Source organism: Pelecanus crispus, chromosome 5 (assembly GCF_030463565.1).
Source record: "Pelecanus crispus isolate bPelCri1 chromosome 5, bPelCri1.pri, whole genome shotgun sequence".
Taxonomy (NCBI): Eukaryota; Metazoa; Chordata; class Aves; order Pelecaniformes; family Pelecanidae; genus Pelecanus; species Pelecanus crispus.
The window spans coordinates 11,282,541-11,303,276 of record NC_134647.1 but is presented as its reverse complement, the minus strand read 5'-3'; the positions used below and the strand labels follow the sequence as shown (position 1 = coordinate 11,303,276).

Here is a 20,736-nt window from a genome sequence, read left to right as displayed (position 1 = left end):
CCACAGAGGGTGGACACTTCTGGCTCGCAGAAGTCCATTAACTCACACCAGGCTTTTCTTCCACACCACGTAAGGCATGGAGAATGGCTTGCAACCCTGCTGCCCTTGGAGGAAGGTGACCAGCAGTTCCTTCTGTCATTGCCTCTCCTTCTTCCGCGTCCCTGTGGTCTGCAGTTGGCCCCGCTCGCTTAGCGAGAGATGGCTGGAGGTGAGCACTTCGGGAGGGCTCTCCTCCTCCTTCCACCTGTTTTTCATTCCTTGACTCACTGGCTTTAAGCCGTAAGCAGTGACGTGACAGCTGAGTCATGGACGCACCACCTGGATGCTGTCAGCATCAATCTCTCTTATAAGGATCATAGAAGAACAAAATAGAGAAGACTGTTAGGGCTTCTCATTCGTCTTCCTGCCAGCGAGGCACCGAGCCCTGCAGTGCGGTCTCTGGCTTTGCCCAACCTCGCTCTCAAAATCCCAAGCAATGGGCTTCCACTGCTCTCCCCCAGGAACCGTCTGCGATTTCATAAACATCATTACCAAGAACAGCACTGCTTTTCTGTGCTTGTTGTTTAGCCTAACTTTTACTTATGTGAGCAAATAACTTCTTACTAATATCCACACTAGAGGGTTTTTTTTTTTTTCTTGTGAAGAAATTCAGTAAAGTTGCAAAACTGGAGATTAAATGTTTTAGTTGTGTTTTATTTCACAGTTTTAAGAGTCTCCCTGCTGCATGCATTGTTGTACAGAGCGGATGAAAAAAAAAAGAGATGCAGTCCTATGCCCTGGAGAGCTTACACTTTTCATTTAAGCAAGATACAGTGACTGAGAATGACAAGTAACGAGAAGGCAGGACAAGAGTCATACGAGAAAGGTCAGGATGTTTCTAAATAAAGCCCATTGTCATGCTTTTAATCTGGGTTTGTATTGAAGAGTCATCATAGATGGCTACATATTTTGGGACAATTTCACCATGTTTTAATCAAACTTTTTTTTTAATCTCACAAAGCCATTTTGCCTACTTCGGTTTGGTGCTTATTTAAAGCTTCATTTTTACAGAAATCCATGTTTTTCTCTCATGGTTACTCTTACTCTCAGCTTAACCAGGCTTTTTCAAAAACAATCGTCACAGTTAGTCTGGTTATTAATTCCCTGAGTATCCCAGAGGTATGTGACCTTGTCCGGCTGACCCATGCCACTGTGCTGGGACTGATTCTCCTTGACCTTTGTCTCCAGCTCTCTGTCTCCTCTCTAGCAACACCCCAAATTACCCTTCCTCCAGAAGTGGCGGTCAAACCTCTTCATCTGGGGCTATTTGTCTGAACATAACAAAGCAACTTGTCTCCACACAAGCCTTACAGCTGCCTCTGCTCAGCGGAACAACTCCTCTCCACTGGGCACCAGTAAACCACAGCAAAGCATCACGGAGCCGGACCATCTGCCCCACCTTGTCCATATGCCTTCCTCCGGCTTTGACGCTGTGTGTTTCCTACACCCGACGGAGGTGTAAAGCCAGTTCCTGACATCCTTAGCTTTGGATCTCCAATCCTCACATCTTCCTCCTCATGCTACATGATTAACAGAGGAATACATTTAATTCTGGGGGATGTAGGGTAAAAGTTTATCATGGTAACTGCATGTTATTCCAACAGATGTCCATTCAATGCCATCTGTCGCACCTGTGGGTTTGGCTATTATTTCTTACTAATTTTATTCTTGTCTTTGCCTTCTGGGACAAATTCTCTCTGATACCTGACTGCAGGTTTAGTAAACTCCCAGAGGGAAACCCAAATGCACTTCAAAAGCATTTTTAATGTGTGTCTTTCATCCTGGTGAAACCAGCTGCCCATGCACATCAATTCCCTGCAGCAATTTTTCCCTTCACAGAATAGAAATAATCAGCTTCATGGTTGGGTGTGGAAATTTTGCTAAATTAAGACAAGGGATCTGCATAAATGGACTTCTTTTAGCATTCTGACCTTCCAGCCTCCCCCTCCCCTCTTCTGAAGTCATTAAGGCTTGAGATTTGAGTCCTGATGGGCATTTCAGAGGGTTCGGAAGGGAGATGGGTGACTTTCAGCTGGAGAGCCTGCCAGGCGTTTGGTTTTATACACACACACACAGCGCTGAGTGGCTTGGCCAAGTGCACATGTGTTACATTCAGAAGGCAAGGGGAGGATCTCTTTCTTCTACTAGACCTTCCAAATTCAGGTTACTCTTATGTTTACCATAAATGTGCTTAATTATTATTTCATTATTTGTATTTTGTACGGAAGGCCCTAGCTCAATTAAAAAAGCAGATGCTTGGTTGTACAGATAGTGCAGAGTTATTCCAGCAGTCACACTGGAAAAGCATTAGTTATCTAAGGAGACAAATTGAACAAGACAAATCTAGGGCCAACCTGTTTCTCCTCAAGCAGTTTGTAAACACATACTGAGAAGCAGAGAATTAGGAAAGGAGAGTTGAATTTGCTCTCACTGTGACCCAAATTCCAGCCTTCAGCTGCTCAAGGGCAAGCAAACTTGGCCTCTCGCTTCATTTTGATTTACTGTTTTTAAGCAAGATGTCATTCAAACCTGATAGTTTGATAGGTGATGGTGCTCAGATCCTGCCTTTTGTTAGGGACAGTTTTGTTTCTCTCTAAACCTGCTTTAGCTCCAGCTGAAGACCTGCTCTAGGAGTGGGGAGCTCCCAAACAGCTTGGAGCTCCTGTAACATTTCCTCCATCACCCCGGCTGCCAGGGCCAGGAATTAGCTGCTGCTCCCGTACAGTTCCTAACAGTTTCTTAGGAACATGAGCAGCCACGTACGCTTGGTCCAGGCATCTTCAGCACCAGCTTCAGTCATTATGTGAGGTTTCTCTGTTGCCACAGAAGTTATCTAAGCTTTGATGAACTAACTTCAGGGTGTGACCCTGCTCTGAGAGAAAACAAGGGCAAAAGTCCCACTGGATCAAAAGTAGGAAGCAAGGTTCAGTCGTTCTGATTGATTTTTCAGAAAATATAGGTTGAGTTCTCCTGAGTTCGGTGAACAGCAGCTGTTTGGGGGATGCAAAGGCGTTTGGCTTTCACTGATTCTCCCCACACCTTTTGGTATTTCTCCAAGCAGCGCCCTGAAGGCAGGTCTGGGGTTTGTGAACTGCTGTCTTGTAAACAGCTAAACATCTTTGCTGAAACACCCCCTTGCAAAGAGACAGCCAGCAGATTTTGTCTTCTGCATACAGCAAGTGGATATGGTAAAGTGCAAACAGCAGCGGTTCACAGTGATCAGCACAGACAATAAAGCCTATCCAATTGCAATGTCTGTTTGGACGGTACGCAAACTTCTCCTTGTGCAGGATCTGTAATAGACACTGGGTCAGTGCAGGGGGCCTGATTCTGACTATATGGACCAAATTTTATGTGTGGCTACAGCAGCACAAGCTTCTGCGGGCTATTGCAACTCTGCCTTACAGATAGTAAGACAAGAGCCAGCTCCTGTCCTTGTTCTATGTGATAAAATGCTTTTTCTGCTGTGCAGGACCCCATGTACCCACTGAGTCCATCAAGTAGAAGTAAATTCAGCATTGTGCTGTTAAGACAAGTACTGTTGGAAATCCCACCTCAGGTCAAAAAGAAGTGCACAGTATTTGTGGGGAATGATGGCAGTTAATACAATAAGCCTAACCATTTCTAAACTTTTCCCTCCATTAAGCAAAAATAATCAGTATCATTATCTTTTATATTTTGTGAATGGAAATAATATTACATGCATTCTGAATGTTAAGAGATTCAAATTTGCTTTCGGCAAGAAATGTGAATATTTTAGCATAAGGACTATATATATTATGTTTTACTAGCTGTTGAATACACGGAGTTCCAGGTAGTTAATTCTGGCAATGAGAAATATCTGTGAGTCTTGTGATGTGAGAAAGGCAATGAATGAAGCACTTCAGAGGATCAGAAGGTAATGTTATCCACAATTTCCATCAATCACAACAAAAGATAGCAAAACAAAGCTACTCACTGGGATGGATGAGGGTACTGACCCAAGGTCTGTGCCTTTACTCACAGTAATCTTGATTTCGGCTTCTTAAAGTGTTTTACTATGGCTCAGGAAGTCCTTAAGCCATGGATTGCTGGAGGTTGAGAGAAAATACCAGGGAAGTATCACCACAGACTTACTTTGATCTTGACATTTTTGCTAAATAAGAGGTCTGAGCTGGTACAGCTTTTCTTACATTTTCAAGTTAAGGGCCAAATCCAAAAAGGAACTGAAAGAAGGGATTAAAGCAGAATTTAAGCACCTAAATTTGAAACAAAAATGTTCCCTCAGCTCCTGTCCAAGCCTAGAGGCACCTAACTGGGAAGATACTTCCTTTCAATCTCCAAGAACCTCAAATGTGCAATGGTCAGCTTGCACATGTGCCCAGAAACCCCACCACCTCAGTGGGTCTGAGTCCTGCTGGGTTCTGCCAGGGTTGTAGATTTGGTCAGGGGATGGTCCAGCTCGTGCTGGCTGTGGAGAAAAACACATGCTTCAGTTCATGAGCTAGATTTGTGCTGAGGATGTGTAACTGAGAAGGCAGGAAAAAAAAAAGCAAACCTTCTGAGAGAAAAGTGAGACAGTGCAGAAGAGTCTTTAGCTCAGCAGTTGGGATGGACCTTCAGGAAGGGGAATCATGCATGCCAGAGCCACCCGCTCTCTTTCACATTGCATTTGTACCTCACCTTCCTGGCTGGAATTCACAAACAGCTCTTGGAGGAAGACTGAAACTCTGGATCAGGTAGGTGCTCTCACCACTAAACTAAAAATTATACTCACCTTTGGTCTTCCTCTCTTTCTAGCTCAATGAATCTTTAATTCATTTTATGCAAAGAGGAACAGATTCAACAGGGTATGCGGTGCTCTCCTCCTTGCTCTCCCCATCTCCCCTGGGTAGCTTGCACCCTGGAAGATTGTGGCAGCCTCCCAGGGAACACAGGTTGGGTTTTCTCAGGCAACAAATCAAGCTGAACCCAAATCTCCTCCTTCTCACCCTGCTGCCAACCTCCCTGTGAAATACAGATGGCCAGCCGCTGCCTTGAGGAGTGTCCTGCGTTTGCCTCCTGGACGGACAGACTCCGGTCCTACCCTCTGAGGTGGCTCAGCCTTGGGGACAGGCATGGTTTGAAAGCTTAGCCCTGAGCTCCTTCAGTCATCAGCTTGCTTGCTTTGTGCCTCTCGGGAGGGAGCCCTAACCAGCCCATGGAATTATTCTTCCTTCCTCTGCCCCTGTGAATATTTCACTATTTTTACAGCAGAATAAATCCTAGAGAACAAGCTGAAGAAGATCCAGCTCACAATACCCTGCAGCTGGAAGGCTGAGATTATTCTCCTGGAAGACTGGAAAGATAGTTTTAAAAACCTGCTCCAAATCTGGTAAAGGGTGAAAGACTGGAATGAGTCTCCAACGTCCCAGGCTGGTGTCCTCACCACTATCTTGTATGTAGCAGCAAGTGCACGTGATAGTAGTGAGAGGCCTGATCCAGCAGAAACTCTCTGGAAATGCCTGCGGGACATGGATAGGATGGAGCAGGTGAATCTCATGAATCTGATGGAGCAGAAACATCTTTTGAGAGTTACTAGCATCCCGAGCTGGGTGGCTGTGCCTTGAAGCAGAAATTAAGGAGGAGGTAACTGATGGAAATTCATGTGCCCCTGGAATTTTGGAGCTTCAGTGCAAAGTGTCTGCGTTTTTGACTGTCTAAATTTGGGAATTGTGCCTGACCTGTCAAATGCTTCCCTGAGTGGTCAGGTTCCTGAGTCCTTCCACCACATCTGAAAATGGAGTTTTGCAAGCTTTTAGGTGCTGAACTATTGCTTTGGCCGACAACAGCAATCACCAAAGCTCCCGCTCAGCCACCATCTAATGCCAAGGTCCAGACACCCTTTGTGTTTTACCAGGTATGCTTTGTGGTGCTTTTATCTCTCTCTCTGCACACACCCAGAGGCACTTGAGTCTTGCCAGCCCTGAGTAGCCTGCACCAACCTGACTCACTTTTTGAAAGATGTGAAGTGCCTAACTCTAAGAGAGGCTTTGGTACTTGTGACCTCAGCTGAAGAAAGGCACCTCCTTGCAGGGCAGGCAGTACTTCAGACGCTGCCTGATTAGCTAGTCTGGTAATTTCCTGCTCCTTGTGCTGCTGTGGTGCATCCCATTGCGTACAGAAAGCAGGCACCTAACAGGGCGCAGCAGCCCATGTCAAAATTGGCTGAGTGCTGCCATGTACCTTTTTGTGACTATATTCCTAAATACTAGTGTAGCATCAGTGGGTGGTACCAGCTGCCTCACTGATCACAGTGCTACTTCTTGGGAGACAAGGTGCATTCCGTCAGTCAGCCCGTAACTCCGGGTGTCCAGGAAACATAGGACATAGATCCTGCCGGGTGTGTTACACGTTGAAGTCACACTGTGTTTACCTTAAAGCGATCTGACGGAGGGATTAAGTAGGTGATCAGTCCATCTCACTGCATCACAGAGGAGTAATTAAATTACTCCCAAACAAAATTGCAAGAATTTCATACTTAACCTAACCGCTGATAACTCTCTAATCTTCTCTGTGGGCTTGTTCAAGTGCTCAACTGTCTTTATTAAGAACTGTGCCAATTTTGTCCTGCTGAAAGTTAGAATACATTTCTTCTTCGTTTGTCCTGTTGATCCGTGGGAATAACGGATTCTTGTCACAGAAAATTATTCTGGCTTTGCAGAAGGGGCTGGTGAGCCTCCATTTGGCATTTAGTTCCCAGCACCGGCCACCTCATTATAAAAGTGAGTTAATGCAAACAGTGAAGTTGCAACAGAGCCCAAATGATACAAGAACTTAATTATTCAGAAAAGGGTTAGAAAAGCTGCAGTGTGGCTGCTGCCTTTGGAAAACAGGAGATTAAAAAGCTACGTTAGGGGGGTTTGCAGAGCTCTGGATTCACATACACGGGGAGAGCCGAGCTAGTGACAAATACCAGAACAAAAGGGAAATTAACAGAAGCTTAAGTAGGGATGATCAGCAAAGCAGTGTAATTTATTTGTGAATTTATTTGTATTTAGCACAGTTAATATATGGAAAATTATACTAGGGCTGTAACAGAAACAACTATTAGAAATCATTTTACAAGGCTTTAGACAAGTGTGGGGGCTTGTAATAACACTGTGGGATGCAGCTGTTAATTCAGAGGAAAAGGACTTACATCTTTGTCAGTCTCGTCTCTTAAAACATTTAGCTGCATTGTGCTAAGTAATAGACATGGTTACTCTAATACGACTATCTATACAATTCTCAGGGAAAGGTTTTCATTTACAAGATTAATTTCCCTTCCAGCTTCAAATACATGGATGTGGGGGAAAAAAAAAACCAAAAAACAAAACCAAAAAACCCAAACCCAAACCAAAACCAGAGAGACTTGGAGGGGCAGGGCTGAATCCTGATCTCAGCGGCAGCGGAGCAAAGCCCGAATAACTCCAGGAAAAAATGCGGGACACACACAGGGATGTAACTGAGATGAGATCTGGTCCTGAAGTGTGTGCATTCCAGATGGCAAAGCCTTGATGTCCCCTCCTTAAATTTCAAGGAAAGCTAACAAAAGAGTGCCAAGCCCTCTTAGGGCATTTCTGCAGTTCTTGGAAGAAGCCTGGACGTCCCTGCTGGCACACGATGCCTCCAGGCCATCAGCTTCAACACGCGTTGGATCAGGCGCAGCGGCTGGCTTCCTTCGACCCACAGCTCTGCCTGCTTTAAGACAAAACAGATTGCCTTCAACTCGGGTGCACCCGCTGGAAAGTCACCCTTCCTATGCACTAAGGAAGCGGGGGACCCCGAAATGTTGCCCTCAGGAAATCTGTGTGACGGCCGTGCTAGTACCTTTTTTCTTTGCGGAGCGGGTGCTTAACCCACCGCGATGAAACGCGTGGGTAAGATCTCTGCTTGCTCTCCCGAGGGGAGATCCCTGCAGGCAGTTAACGGTGCGAGAGCTCCCGCTGCACGACCGCCGTTTACTCAGAAAATCAAAGGCAATTAATCACAGTTTCTCCATTGGGGGAAAAACCCACTTGATTTGGACCCGTCATTACGCAGGGAAACCTACAACACACTGGGCCGTAACCCACCCTGAACTCCGCTAAAGGCATTGCTTCCCAGGGCTCCCCTTCCACCTGGCAAGCCCTGCCCGCCTTCGGGAAATCGGGACGGGTGCATCGCACTTAAATTACGCTCGACGCGTCGGGGAGCAAGGTCCACCCGCGCTCCTGTCCCGCTCGTCTTTTGGGCCTCCGGGGCCGGGGCGGGAGGGGGGGGAGGCTGAGGAAGCCCCGGGGAACACGCCGGGGCAACCTGTCGCCTGCGCGGGGCTTTCCCCGCCCCGCTCCCGCAGGAAGCGGCGGCGGCGGCGGGGAGCTCGCCCCGGGGGAGCGGGGGCTGCGGCCGCGGCCCGGGGCAGTGGCGCGGGGGCCGTCCCGCCGCGGGCCGGGCGGGATGGGGGCGCAGGGGGACGGTGAGAGGATGGCGCGGAGGGAGGAAGCGGTTTCGGGCGGCAGGCGAACGCGGCAAGGCGACGCCGTCCCCGAGCGTCCCGGTCTCGGCGGGGCGCAGTTTGGGCGGTACCCGCAGGCACTGGGCTGCCGGTGCCGGTGGGGCGGGCGGGGGGCCCCGCACACCCGTGCCAGCCGTCGGCGGGCCGGAGAGCCCGGGGCCGTGCGGGACGCCCCGCCGCCTCTCCCCTCCCCTCCGCCCGCCCCCGGAGCGGCGGGCGGGCGGGCGGCGGCGGACGGGCGCACCGCAGCGGAGCCCCGAGGCCCCCCCCGGCGGCTCCGCCCCGGCCCCCCGCGCCCCGGCCCCGCCCCGCCCGGCTCCGCGCCCCCCACGTCGGGGCGGCGGCGGGGGCGGGCGAGCCCGGCCCCCCGCCGGGGCGAGGGGCAGAGGCGGGCGCCCGCTCGGCCCAGCCCCGCCGGGCGGACGGGGCGCCGCGTCCCCTCGGAGCGGAGCGGAGCGGAGCGGGGCGGCGGCTCTCGGCGGCGGCATGGCGGGGCGAGCGGCCGGCCGGCGGGCGCGCTGAGGCGGGGGCCGGGCGGGGAGGCGCCGGCGGCGGGGGGCTCACCGCCTTTTCTTGCCGTCCCCCGCAGGGAGCGGCCGGCCCCCCGCGCCACCATTGCCTCGCACGGCAAGGAGGACCTGCTCGCCGTCGCCGCCCGGCTGTGGCAGCGGAGGAGGCGGCTGCTGGCCGCCGCCGGGCTCGCCCTGGCCATGGCCGTCGCCCTGCTCGTCGCCCTGCCCCTGCTGCTGCTGCAGGCGCCCGCCGAGAGCGGCGCCCACTACGAGATGATGGGCACCTGCCGCATGATCTGCGACCCGTACAGCGGCGGCCGCCCGCCCGGCCCCGGCAGCACCGCCGCCGTGGAGGCCCTGCAGGACCTGGGCGCCAACCCCCCGCCGCCCTTCGTCCAGGGACCCAAGGGGGAGCCGGGCCGGCCGGGCAAGCCGGGCCCCCGCGGGCCGCCCGGGGAGCCGGGGCCGCCGGGGCCGCGGGGCCCGCCGGGGGAGCGGGGCGAGGCGGGGAAGCCGGGGCTGCCCGGGCTGGCGCTGGCGGGCGCGGGCGGCGGCGGGAGCGGCGGCGGGGCGGCGGCGGGCGGCGAGGCGGCGGGCGGGCTGAACGCCGCCTTCAGCGGGCCGCGCATCGCCTTCTACGTGGGGCTGAAGAGCCCCCACGAAGGCTACGAGGTCCTCAAGTTCGACGACGTGGTGACCAACCTGGGCAACCACTACGACCCGGCCAGCGGCAAGTTCACCTGCCAGGTGCGCGGCATCTACTTCTTCACCTACCACATCCTCATGCGCGGCGGCGACGGCACCAGCATGTGGGCCGACCTCTGCAAGAACGGGCAGGTGGGTCCCCGCCGCTCCCCCGCTCCTCGGCCTCCCCGCCCCGCCTCCCCCCGCTCCCGGCGCCCGGGCCGCCCGCAGGCACCGCCCGCCGCCGCCGCTCCCGGGGATAGCAGCTGCCGGAGCATCCTCCCCGCCGTCGGGGCGCGGGTGCACCGCGGGGAGCAGCTTCAGAGCCGCGACCAACTCCAGACTCCCGGCTTGCAAACTTTCCTGCCGGGCTGGGGGGAAGGAGAAGCGAGGAGGGGGGCGGGAGGGAGGGCACGGGGTAGTGGAGGGGCTGGGGAAGAGGGGCTCCGGAGGCTGACGGAAGGGCCTGCGGAAGAGGGGCTCGGGGGGCCGATGGAGGGGCTGCAGAACAGGGGCTCGGGGGGCTGATGTACCCCGCGGCTGTGTTGGCAGGTGCGGGCCAGTGCCATCGCCCAAGACGCGGACCAGAACTACGACTACGCCAGCAACAGCGTGGTGCTGCACCTGGACTCCGGCGACGAGGTGTACGTCAAGCTGGACGGAGGCAAAGCGCACGGAGGCAACAACAATAAGTACAGCACTTTCTCTGGCTTTCTTTTATACCCCGATTAACACATAACAAGCGACGCGACGCAGCTGGCCCCGCCACTGGTGCGCGTGGGGCCGGTTGGCGTTTCTGTACCCTGTCGTGCCGCTGTTCCTCCTGGTGTCCGCTGTCTCCGCAGGTCACTTTAGCTTCATTATCAGTTTGACTGGGTTTTTTTCTTTACCCCTGTGGAAACGAAATAGAAGTGAAACAAAGCGATCTCCTTCCTTAGTCTCCCCCCTTTCCTCTGAATCCCCCTCTCCCTTTGTCAGCCTCGGTGTTTTGTGTGTCAGCTTGAAACTCTTGGGTGGTTCCCAGGGGGTGTAAGAGAGCCCTGAGTTCGGACTGTGCCGCACACGGAGTTTGAACCAGTCACATTTTTTTGTCAATGAGTATTAATTATGATGGTGAATTTTCAGATCGACTATTCATGAAGTGGGACGGGACCATAACTGGTTTTTCCTCTTCTGCTTTGTTTGTATGGGGTCAAGTGTAAACTTTTCTTTTCTGTGCAATGCAACGCTCGTGTGAATGATGGTGTCATTAACGTCAAACCTGTTCCTGTCTGCAAAAGAATTCAGTCGTTGACCACAATCACCAAAATGTCACATTAAATTATGTTTTTAGACAATGCCTACTTGCTGTCTGTCTCTTCCAGTGCTGCAAAGGAGCGCTGGGGCGGTGCCACAGGAGGGTGGGAGGTAAAGGGGGGGGTCACTTCAGTCCTTTAGGTTTGCAGCAAAATTTAAAGTTAGGATGGGGCATCTTGGCCAGGTCTTGATTATGGTTCAAGGGGGCTGGGAAGAAGCAGAGGGAGAGGAAAAAGTGTTTTGTAAAAAAGCGGCACACAGTCGTCAAGAGGTGAAAGTGGGGATGCGGGGCAGATCTCCTAAACAGATTTACTGGATCTAAGCCTGATCCAGAGGTTAGTGAAGTACAAGAAAAGCGGTTTAGTCGGCGATTGTGGAAAACCGTGTTTCTGTAACACGCTTGACGAGTGTAAGAGGGCAGCGGGGGAGAGAGTCCGTCTAAACCCCCGCACTTGCAGTGCATATATGGGTTGGAAACCACACCTGACCGTGGGTGGGTCTGCACGGTCCCCGAGATGGACTGGGAGAGAAAGCTCACTGAAGACTGACAGATTCAGACCACTTGGAAAAGTATTTTCCTGCTGGTCCTCAGTAAATCCCAGCCACTCTGTGTCCTTTTAAAAGTGCACGGGTGTGTAACTAGCGCATGCGGCTCTGAGCCTTTGGTGGAGGAGGGGCATCTTTCATCACCACCCCAGCAGGTAACCTCCTCCGTTCGGGTAAATTGGGGTTGCTCTGCTGAAGCTAAAAGAGCTAAGTTGATTTACAAAAGCTCTTATTTTCATTTTATTGTCTTGTCATTTCATTTTTCCCTCCTGAAGGTCTTACCTCCCTATCAGCTTCCCGCCCTTGGCAGCGTTAGTGCAGTTTTACAGGTGAGAGAGACAGGAGCCGGGCTGCAACTGCTCTGCCGAGGCTGGAGCTTTGCCCCTGCCCTGACTTTGCAGGAGTGAAAGGGAACCACAGCCGGGACGAACTTGTTCCAGCCCCGCTTTGGGGTAGCCCAGTCATGACCGAGTTCTTACAGTCTCTTCTGTCTCCTACCTAGTCCTCGGTGGGTATTGTCTTCTCGTTGGCTGAAGAGGAGGGTCAGAGAGAGAAAGCAATTCCTCCCTTCATCCTGTCCTCAGACATCCCCCAGCTGAGGGAAGCAGAGTTCATAACCAGGTACATGCGTTAGACGCTTATCAATCTCTAATGTCTTGTCGATTTGTACTATTTAGAATATGATTAAAACCAGTGTCTGAGACCCAAATGAAGTATAATTGCTATGGATCCTCAATTCCCCACGGGTAGGTAATCCTTTTCGACTATTCCTCCCCTCCCCTCCGACAAAATGGAGCTTAGACACAAAGCCCTCGGTTTAAATTTCAAAAAATTAAAATTGACATGCAGCAGCATTAGCAGGAGCCAGGAGGAATTCTAAGGAGGTGCCTGGGCTCTGCTTTATCCCTTGCATTAAGAAGCAATTTGTACCTCTAACAAAGACCCAACTGTTCCCCCTTGGCAAAAGGGCAATGAAGATGCCTTGCAAGGGAATTGCTGTTCACAATACTTAAACAAATCTGAATCTTAGATTTTTAAATCTGTTTTCCCTGGTGGAACCTGCTCCTCGCAATTCAAATGCAGGGCTGGCCGTGTGTGCCTGCCAAGGTGTCAGTAGCTAAGCGGATGATGGATTGATGAGGCAATGGGAAGACACAGGCTCGCAGTGGCGGTTTGCCCCGACAGTGATCTATGTATCTGCACATTATCAATGTCATGAGGAGGCTTGAACCACCCTCGCTAGATGTCTCATTTTCCACTTATCTCTTATGTACTAATTATCAGGCTGGATTATTCCCCAGGATAGAAACAAAAAAAAAAAATGCTCGTTGCCACTCCACTGACAGTTTACACAATCGATAGAATGAACGTCTTCCTTGGCTGCTCGCAGGCTTTTTTGTTTCCTCTCCTCATCTCAGGGACCTCCGAGATTGCCTCTGTGGGGGGTTGATGGCTCTCACCCAGCGTCTGCAGCGGTGGTGCTTGGACAGGCTCCTCCATCCCAGTCATCGTGATAGTAGCTCAGTGTGTGGGTTGGTTTTTTCCTGAAGTAACACAGGGAAAAGCACCTGGGAGATGACAAACTTTAGTGCTTGGTGGTGCAGCTGTCCAGAAAAGCAGAGGCAGCGTTGTGGCGGGGGTGGCGGTCCCTGTGCTGCGGGTGGCAGTGGGCAAGAGCAGGGTCGGGCGCAGCCCAGCAAGCAGCCTGCTGTGGTGGGCTCCCAACCCTCTGGGTTTTGTCTGAGTCCTTCTTCTCCTGGAGGAGGTCCACGGTTTCTATGTTTCATGGCACAAAGAGAAGGGGCTGTTTGTAGTGGGGATACCCTGGTCCCCTCTTTTGGATCGGAGGAGGATTAGTGTGTACTCAGAGGCTGGCTTCAGCTTTCGCTGGGACCAGCTTTCCCAAATGATAGTGGCATCTCAACCATTAGCCAGCGTCTGCTCTGGAGGTCTGACCTCTCGGAAGTGTTGTTTTACTTAATGAGTAAAAGAAATGCTTTTAAAAATTGTGAGGTGATCAGATGTGACGGGAATAGGGAAACCTCCCGGAAAGGAATGGAAGGTCGGAGTTTTAGACAAAGGGTACTTCTGTTTTGTGCCCAGCTGCATGCTCAAGTTAAAATAATAATAAAAAAGTTAAGATAAAAAAAAATAAGACAGGTGTTCATGCTCTCAAAGCATCTTAGATATTGCAGCAACAAATCCCTGATCTTTGTGCTGCTGATGTGAATCCTTGACCCTTGTACTGTGGCTGGGCAGCACTGGCTATGGAAGGGATCCCTGGAAAAGAGGGGAGCAGGGAGACATCCAAGCACACAAAACACTGTGGAAGGGAAAATTGGGATGCTGCTGAGAGCCCCGAGAGGGGTGCCAGCCACCCCTCGTCTGTGGCCGTTCCCTGGAGGAAGGTGTTCATGTTACTCTGCTCCTCCGCAAGCTCGTGGGCTCGTGGCTGGGCACTTGTTTTCTTCTGTTTTGACCTTCATTGGTTTGAGGAGCTCCTGGCAAGTCTCTAGGGAGATGGGTGAGGAGATCCTGCTTTGGCTTGAATGAAGCAGGTTAGCTGCCGGGGCTATGTTTCCTCCAGCCAGTGTACAGAAAGAGTTTTCTGAGGAACCCATGCTGCAGGAGCAGCTGGGTGTCTGGTGTCCCATGCAAAGTCTGGTGCCTCTGTATTTTCCAGAATCTGGGCTTGCAGATTTTCTCCTTGATGCTCATCCCGTTGCGGAGTAGGGCCCGTGTTGATAGGGCCACGCTGGCCCTCAGCGGGGTGGGACAGCCCCACGTCTGGGTTCTCCTCTTTCCCTTTTGCTGCTAGAAAAGCAAAGTGCTGCTTTTTGTGCCTCATGGCTTTACAAACGTGCATTGAACCACGCTTTGGTCTTGGGCTTACTGCTTTTGAAACTCACTCTGGGCATTTTTCTTGCTGATTTAATGCTTGCTTATCTCCTTGCTTGGCTCTTTCAGTGGTTTACCGTGCCTGGATGGGTTTAATCTGTGAACTCAAAGTAGGGAGGATGGGTTTGGTGGATGCTCAAGTGATCTTTTTCTGTTTCTGCCACAGACTAATTATATTAAAGGGGTCTGTGGAGGACAGAGGCGAAATGGCATATATGTCTATTTTTAATCTGTTTGTGTTAAATACCTTTTTTTTGGTAACATGCCATTTTTTGTTTCCTTATTGTGATTGGACTGAACCCTTGGAGAAATTCCTGCTAAGATCCCGTGTCTTAGTATTGTCTCTGGGATAAAGGAGCCTGTCAGAATAAAATAAAGACTAACTGAACGTTCACTGACTTTGAGACTCCAAAGAGTTTGTCCTTTTTACTGTGAATGTCTGCACGTGCAGAGACTTGGAAGATTAATTACGGACGAGAGAGGTAAACTGTTACTGTGTGGACACCCTGGCACTTATGGGCGAGAGCCTGCTCTCAGCTGGTTTCACGTCTAATGGCAGAAAGAGGTTTAGCTTGATTATAAGCTATGACTAACATGCAAATGGGGGCCCATTTCTCTAGACCAAGCCCGTGCCAGTTCAGAAGTTAGTGCCCTGGTCACATAGCAAGAGCCACAGCAGAACTGGGGGAGATGCTTCACTCTTTCTTGAGCCCACCTGCCCTGAAGCGAGCTTCATTTTTGAAGGCTGCGTGGGGGGTTAAAGTAGGGGGCTGAGCTCCTTCTGATTCCTCTTAATTTAGTACCAGTTTGTTACTGGCCTTAAGCATGACTTACGAAGAGGCCAGTAGAGGGCAATGCTGGCTCCCTGGAAATAGCCTGCGGGCAGCAGCTTTGTTACCTCCTGGGTAGGCAAGAAGCTGAGGCTGTGGTGTGATTTGATGTCCTAGGCTTGAACATACATCGGCATTCCCCTTCTTTCCCCCTGTGTTTCAGGCTGAAGCCCTGAGAGCTGGTGGTTTCAGGTCACAGCCTGAAAGGTGCTGAGCCACTGCTGCATCCCGGCTCTGCGGGATCTCTTTCAGGGTTTTGCAGAGCGTAATTCTGAAGGAGCTGTGAGTTATGGCCCTGGTTCCTTGTAGAGGAAGCCATAACTGCCCATCTTCTTTGGGTTCTTCCAATTATAAAATAACCTGAATTAACCATTACCCTGTGTGGCACAGCTCTATATTCTAATAAATGGGAGCAGATTTTCTTCACAGGGGGCTGATGGCATATCCCTCTCTCTGTTGCATTTACTCCTGATTTGGTTTTTTGGCATGAGCTAGGGTAGAAACAGAAAAGGCCTGTTTGATCCCTGTGATCTGCTGCCCTATTAATGCAGGATTATTTCCTCCAGTGCTCTGCGAGCACGGTGACATGGAGAGCATGGCTTGCCTGCAGCCTTTGGCTGTGCTCCTCCTAGAGAGGGGACATTCACATGATCCCGGCTCTTCTTTTTGCTTGCAGCTGCCAGATCATGTCTAGAAAAACAAACAAACAAAAAAATCTAACCCCAGTCTTGAATGCAGCTGAAATGTTTTCTTGGTGCCATTTCTCTTTGTCAACAAATTGCTTATTGCTTAAGCGTTGTGATGTGATCCCCATCCCAAAGAGGAGAGATCTGCTGCTGAGAATGGGGGGGAAACATGCCCGGGAGAATAACTTGTTTGAAGATGTGAGCTATCCTCTGCACAGGCTTTAGGAACAATGATTCTTTGTCCGATCTTAGTTTTAAAATGCAATTTTGATGGTATGATAATGCAGCAAATGTTTTAACTCCTTGGGGAGGAAGCTGCTTTTCAGGTAGTGTCTTGCTCTTCCCTCATTATTGTAATGCTGTTCCTGAAACTTTGTGTCAGCCGTGCTGTGCTGCAGCATGTGAATGCACGAGGTGATGGAGATCAGATCCAGGTGGGTTTCTCTCTGTTTTGTTTTGGTGTACAGTTGAATTCTTGACGTTTGCTTCTCCTTCTCCTGGCACCTCATTTTTCATGGAGCTGTCCTTCCTGGGAGCTGGGAGCCCAAGAACCAAAGTCTGCTTCTAGGTAACACCGTGCTGCTATTTATCAATTTGTGTGAGAATGAAGCTTGAACGTTATTAGAGCTGAAACACTAGTTAAGCCAATAAATTCCTTTGTCTTTTGGGGTGCGTTTGCAATTAATATGCAAAATCCCATTGATTCCAGCAACTCCATAATTCACGATGCATAGTGTTATTACATATTGACAGCGTACACTGTGAAGCCTCCAAAAGGCACCGCTGTGCATAGTAAGAGTGCTGCTGTGATCCCAGTTAAACCGTTACAGGGGGTGAGTCACGGTGCTGCATCAGGTTCTACCAAAGCCTTGGCTGTCAGTGGGGGGCTGGAAGACCACACACAAATGTGTCTCTGTTGAGCATACGCTGTGTCTCAATGGCTATTTGCACTTTATATTGCTCTCAGAATTACAGTGGAAAAGAGGAAAGGTGTTCCAGCTGATCCTAAAAAAAGGCTCAAACTGATGTGAAGAGAAACTCATTATAAAGGGAGTATGTATTTGTATCAAAGCAAGGCAGGTCTTTAAAACAGTCTCAGCTTTAATTCACTTCTGATTGGGCAATCTAAATAATCTTTCCTGAAACAAAGTTTGTTCAAAGCTATGAGAAGGGAGATGGGATAGGAAAGCTGCTCAGATACGTAATGTTTTCCCTTTTCCAGGAGAACGGTGTTTTGGCAACCTAAGACAGGACAAAAATCCATGACTGCTGAACCTTGTGGTGACTCTCTGCCTAAAATTGCCTTTTGCAGCATCAAAATAAGTTCTGCTCAAATCTTTTCCGACATCTTTCCCTAAGGTGGCAAAATCAGGGGGACATTGTAAGGAATCACTGGCTCTTAGTCTCAAAATATTTAATTGAGAAGGCCACCTACATGAGATTTTGTTGCCTGTTTTTCCTTACATTTGGACTCACTAGCTTCCCCAGGTTCGTACCAGCTCTGCTCTCTAGGCAGAAGGGCTCAGGAAGAGGCATGTGGCTGGTGGACTAGAAGTTCTCTAGTTGGTCTGATCCCCATCAAAGCTGGTGGGCGGGTGCCTAGTGGCTTTAGTGGGGCAGGATCAAGATTAGGTTTAATCTTTTGTTGGGATTTTGTGGCGGTGGTCTTTTTTGTTACTGTTCTCAGTTCTCATGAAGTTATTCGATTTGGTCTTGGCATAATCAATAAGCCTCTTTATTGATACGTACAGTCTTTGAAGCCTGTGGAGCAGAGCATGGGATGGATGTGCTTTTACTTCAGAGCAGCACAAATCAAATACATAGCTGTTGAATTAATTTGTGGTTGGTATTTTCTGAGAGCTGCAATTCAGATTTCCTCTTCCACTTCCCCCTGCCATCCTTCCAAAGAAAAAAAAAAGCCAGGGAGGTAAAACTGAGGCAATTGTAGACTAGCGTGATCCCCATGTACTCAGAGGCTGTATGATGGTTTTAGAGAATGGAAGATGAACAATATACGGGATGCCTTTGATTTCAGGCACAACAATGAAGCGGAATTCTTGATAGCTTGTCCAAGCTAATTTTCTTTTGAGTTAGTGCACTAACTACCTACCTACAACTAACCACAAGCTGTCCTTTTTCTTTTCTATTAGTGGACTAATAGGCCTGCCAAGTTTTACTTTCGTAGACGGGTCTTAAATGGGAAGCAGTTTGTTTCATGGAAGCAAGATGCCTGGAGAATGAATTTATGCCAGCTTGTAGCCACTGGAAACCTCTGTATTCCAGCAGACTTTAAATTGAAAAATGGAGCTTGCTTCTCATACTAGATTTCTCAAACTACTTTCTCCAAGCAATAGAAAAGCAACCTTGTCAGGTAGGCAGGTATTCATTGCAATAGCTAAATTTTGAGGTATCTGTAAGTGTTTATCACTTGATTCACTCCTGGAAATCTCCGAGTGAAATATGAGAGCCTGGATTGCTTAAGAAGGTCAAACGAGGTGAATATAACAATCCCCTCTGGCCTGAAAAATCCATGAACTGTGCTGTCAAATGGAAGTATGGACAATGGCAGAGCTGAGTTTTTAAATATTTGTCTTAGCTGTCACACACTGGTGGTGGGAGGGAGTAGAGTGGGAGGAGTAAGGCTCGTGGTTCACAGGGGGTTTTGGGGTAAGACTGAGTGATCGTCCCTGTCTGCAAACTGAGGTCAGTCACTGCCCTTGGACATTTTAAACTCACCGTATCTACAAGGCAAGAATACAAGTCTTCCAGGGGCAGAGTGGCCTGGTGATTTCCTGTGTGTTTCCTGGTAGGCTTCTGTGTTGGTGGCAATTCCTTGGGCAGGCATCAGAGTCGGCATCAGGTAATGCAGAGAAAACTGCGGATTTAACAGATGTGAAGCTGTCTTCTTCCTTTCTGTCTTTTACTGCTGATAAATAAGAAAATGATCTGCAACTGTAGCAAATTACATTCAAAACAGCTGTGGGAATATTACAAATATTGGTCATATGACTTAGATGAATCTCCTGTACAGTGATTTCAAAGCCCATTGGGTAATGTAGCATGAGACTAGTTATGGATGATGCATTGCCAGGAGAATTGGTGTTGTGCGGGATGGTGCCAGAGTGTGTCCTGTGCTCTGCTCTATTCAGTGCCATCGATAGTGCTGGGACTGATTAAGTAGAAGACCTGTCTGTTAAATCTGCAGATGACATGAAGGCAGAGAAGAGGATTAAATTCAAAATGACCTTGACAAAACAGAGGAGAGGGATGTAAAAAAAACAGGAGAGAATTCAAGAAGAGTAAGTTACCTCTACCTGGAGGCAGTCCACGGCATGGACATGTGCCAGGAAGCCAGAGGAGCAGCAGAGATGGTTGGGAACAGTAGCCAGGGAGCTGCTTCTCAGAGAGGATATGGAGGACCACTGACTAAACATGAGGTGATGGTGTATGCTGTGGAAAAGGCCAGTGTACCTATTGAGACATGCACATATTGAGATGTGCAAACTGGAGCAGAGCCTCCAAGGGATGTGAAGTAATCCTGTTCTCCTGGGCTCTGGGAAGATCTCACCTGGAGCAGTCTCCACTCGTGGGCACCATGCAACCAGAAAGCTGTGAGATGGCTGGGGATGGTCCAGGAGACAACCATATTTCCAGTCTGGCAACCTGGAAAATGCAGCCTGAGAGGAAAGAGGGGTGGATTGGGCGGCTCAGCCTGAAGAAGGGGGTGTAGGGGACACAAGGGGATGGTCCTTAAGGGCAAGAAAGAAAGGGAAATGTGTTCTTTGTGCTCATTTTGGATAGGAAAGAGTGAGGGCCTTGAGGTGCAGTAGCAAAGCTGGACAGAAAGAGAAGCTTTTGGATGGTGAGGTGTAGGAGCAGGTTGCCTGGGAAGGCTGTGGGTCTCCAGCACAGGTGGTGTCTAAGAGTGCATTAGACATCCATCAGATTTGGCGGTAGCATAGCTGTGTTGGGATGAGGAGCCAACCCAGATGAGTCCTCAAGATCATATGCACTATTGATTTTCCATCACCCTTTCTTTCTCTGTATATCTGCAGAGTTACATACATACTCATCTGCCTGCCTGTAATATAGCCCTCTAAAAATGAAGCTTGGTGCATTTCTGTGTCCCAGGTGATGCTGTCACTGCACACCGGAGTGACTACGTCTCTGTTAGGTCCATTTTGGAAGGGCTAGATTTTCCTTTTAGGGTCTTCCCAGCTTGCCTCCCCCTGGATAGGGTGTTTTTACCGGCAAAGCATTGGGGATGGTGCTGGCCTTAAGGGTCGCTCCCCAAGATAGGGCGTGCAATGGCCGGGAAGGGCAGCGCTGCCAGGCTGGGCTGCCCAGGCAGGCACCGCCGGGGCTGGGGCCAGGGGGGATTAGCTGGGGATGGAGGGCAGGGAGTGACCCTGCTGGTGCTCTGCTCTGCTTGGCTGCCTGCTTAGGTGTCACAGCAGGGACAAGGAGCAAATAGCATCACTTACAGGCTCTGGGGTGCAGGGGTTTGGGGGTGAGGAGGAGATGGAGGTGCGCAGAGTGATGGGGATGCATGCAGGGTGGTGCTTGTGGAAGGGCTCTTGACAGGAGTGAGCCCCTGGACCTAAGCCCTGGATCATCCCTGTTTTCATAGCTCCAGACTGTCACAGCTCATGCTGCCCAGGATCCCCCCAAGTCCTACTGAGTGACCGTGCAAAGGTGTTATCACTGCACTGGGTGCCCTTTTGGCCTTGCCTCTACAAATCTGTCTG

At 50.2% G+C, this 20,736-nt stretch overlaps 1 protein-coding gene across 1 annotated transcript; it reads left to right on the top strand.

Annotated features, from left to right (window-relative positions):
- The first annotated feature begins 9,246 nt into the window (after positions 1–9,246).
- Positions 9,247–10,464, top strand: C1QL2 (complement C1q like 2). Its single transcript, XM_075711154.1, has 2 exons — positions 9,247–9,885; positions 10,285–10,464. The coding sequence occupies exons 1-2, from the start codon at positions 9,247–9,249 to the stop codon at positions 10,462–10,464; spliced, it is 819 nt and encodes a 272-aa protein (XP_075567269.1).
- Positions 10,465–20,736: the final 10,272 nt, after the last annotated feature.

Excerpts from the sequence above, each read along its gene's own strand:
- C1QL2 (XM_075711154.1), top strand. The coding sequence starts at position 9,247 with ATGGCCGTCGCCCTGCTCGTCGCCCTGCCCCTGCTGCTGCTGCAGGCG. Across the intron at positions 9,886-10,284 it reads ACCTCTGCAAGAACGGGCAG|GTGCGGGCCAGTGCCATCGC; the intron begins GTGGGTCCCCGC and ends CTGTGTTGGCAG.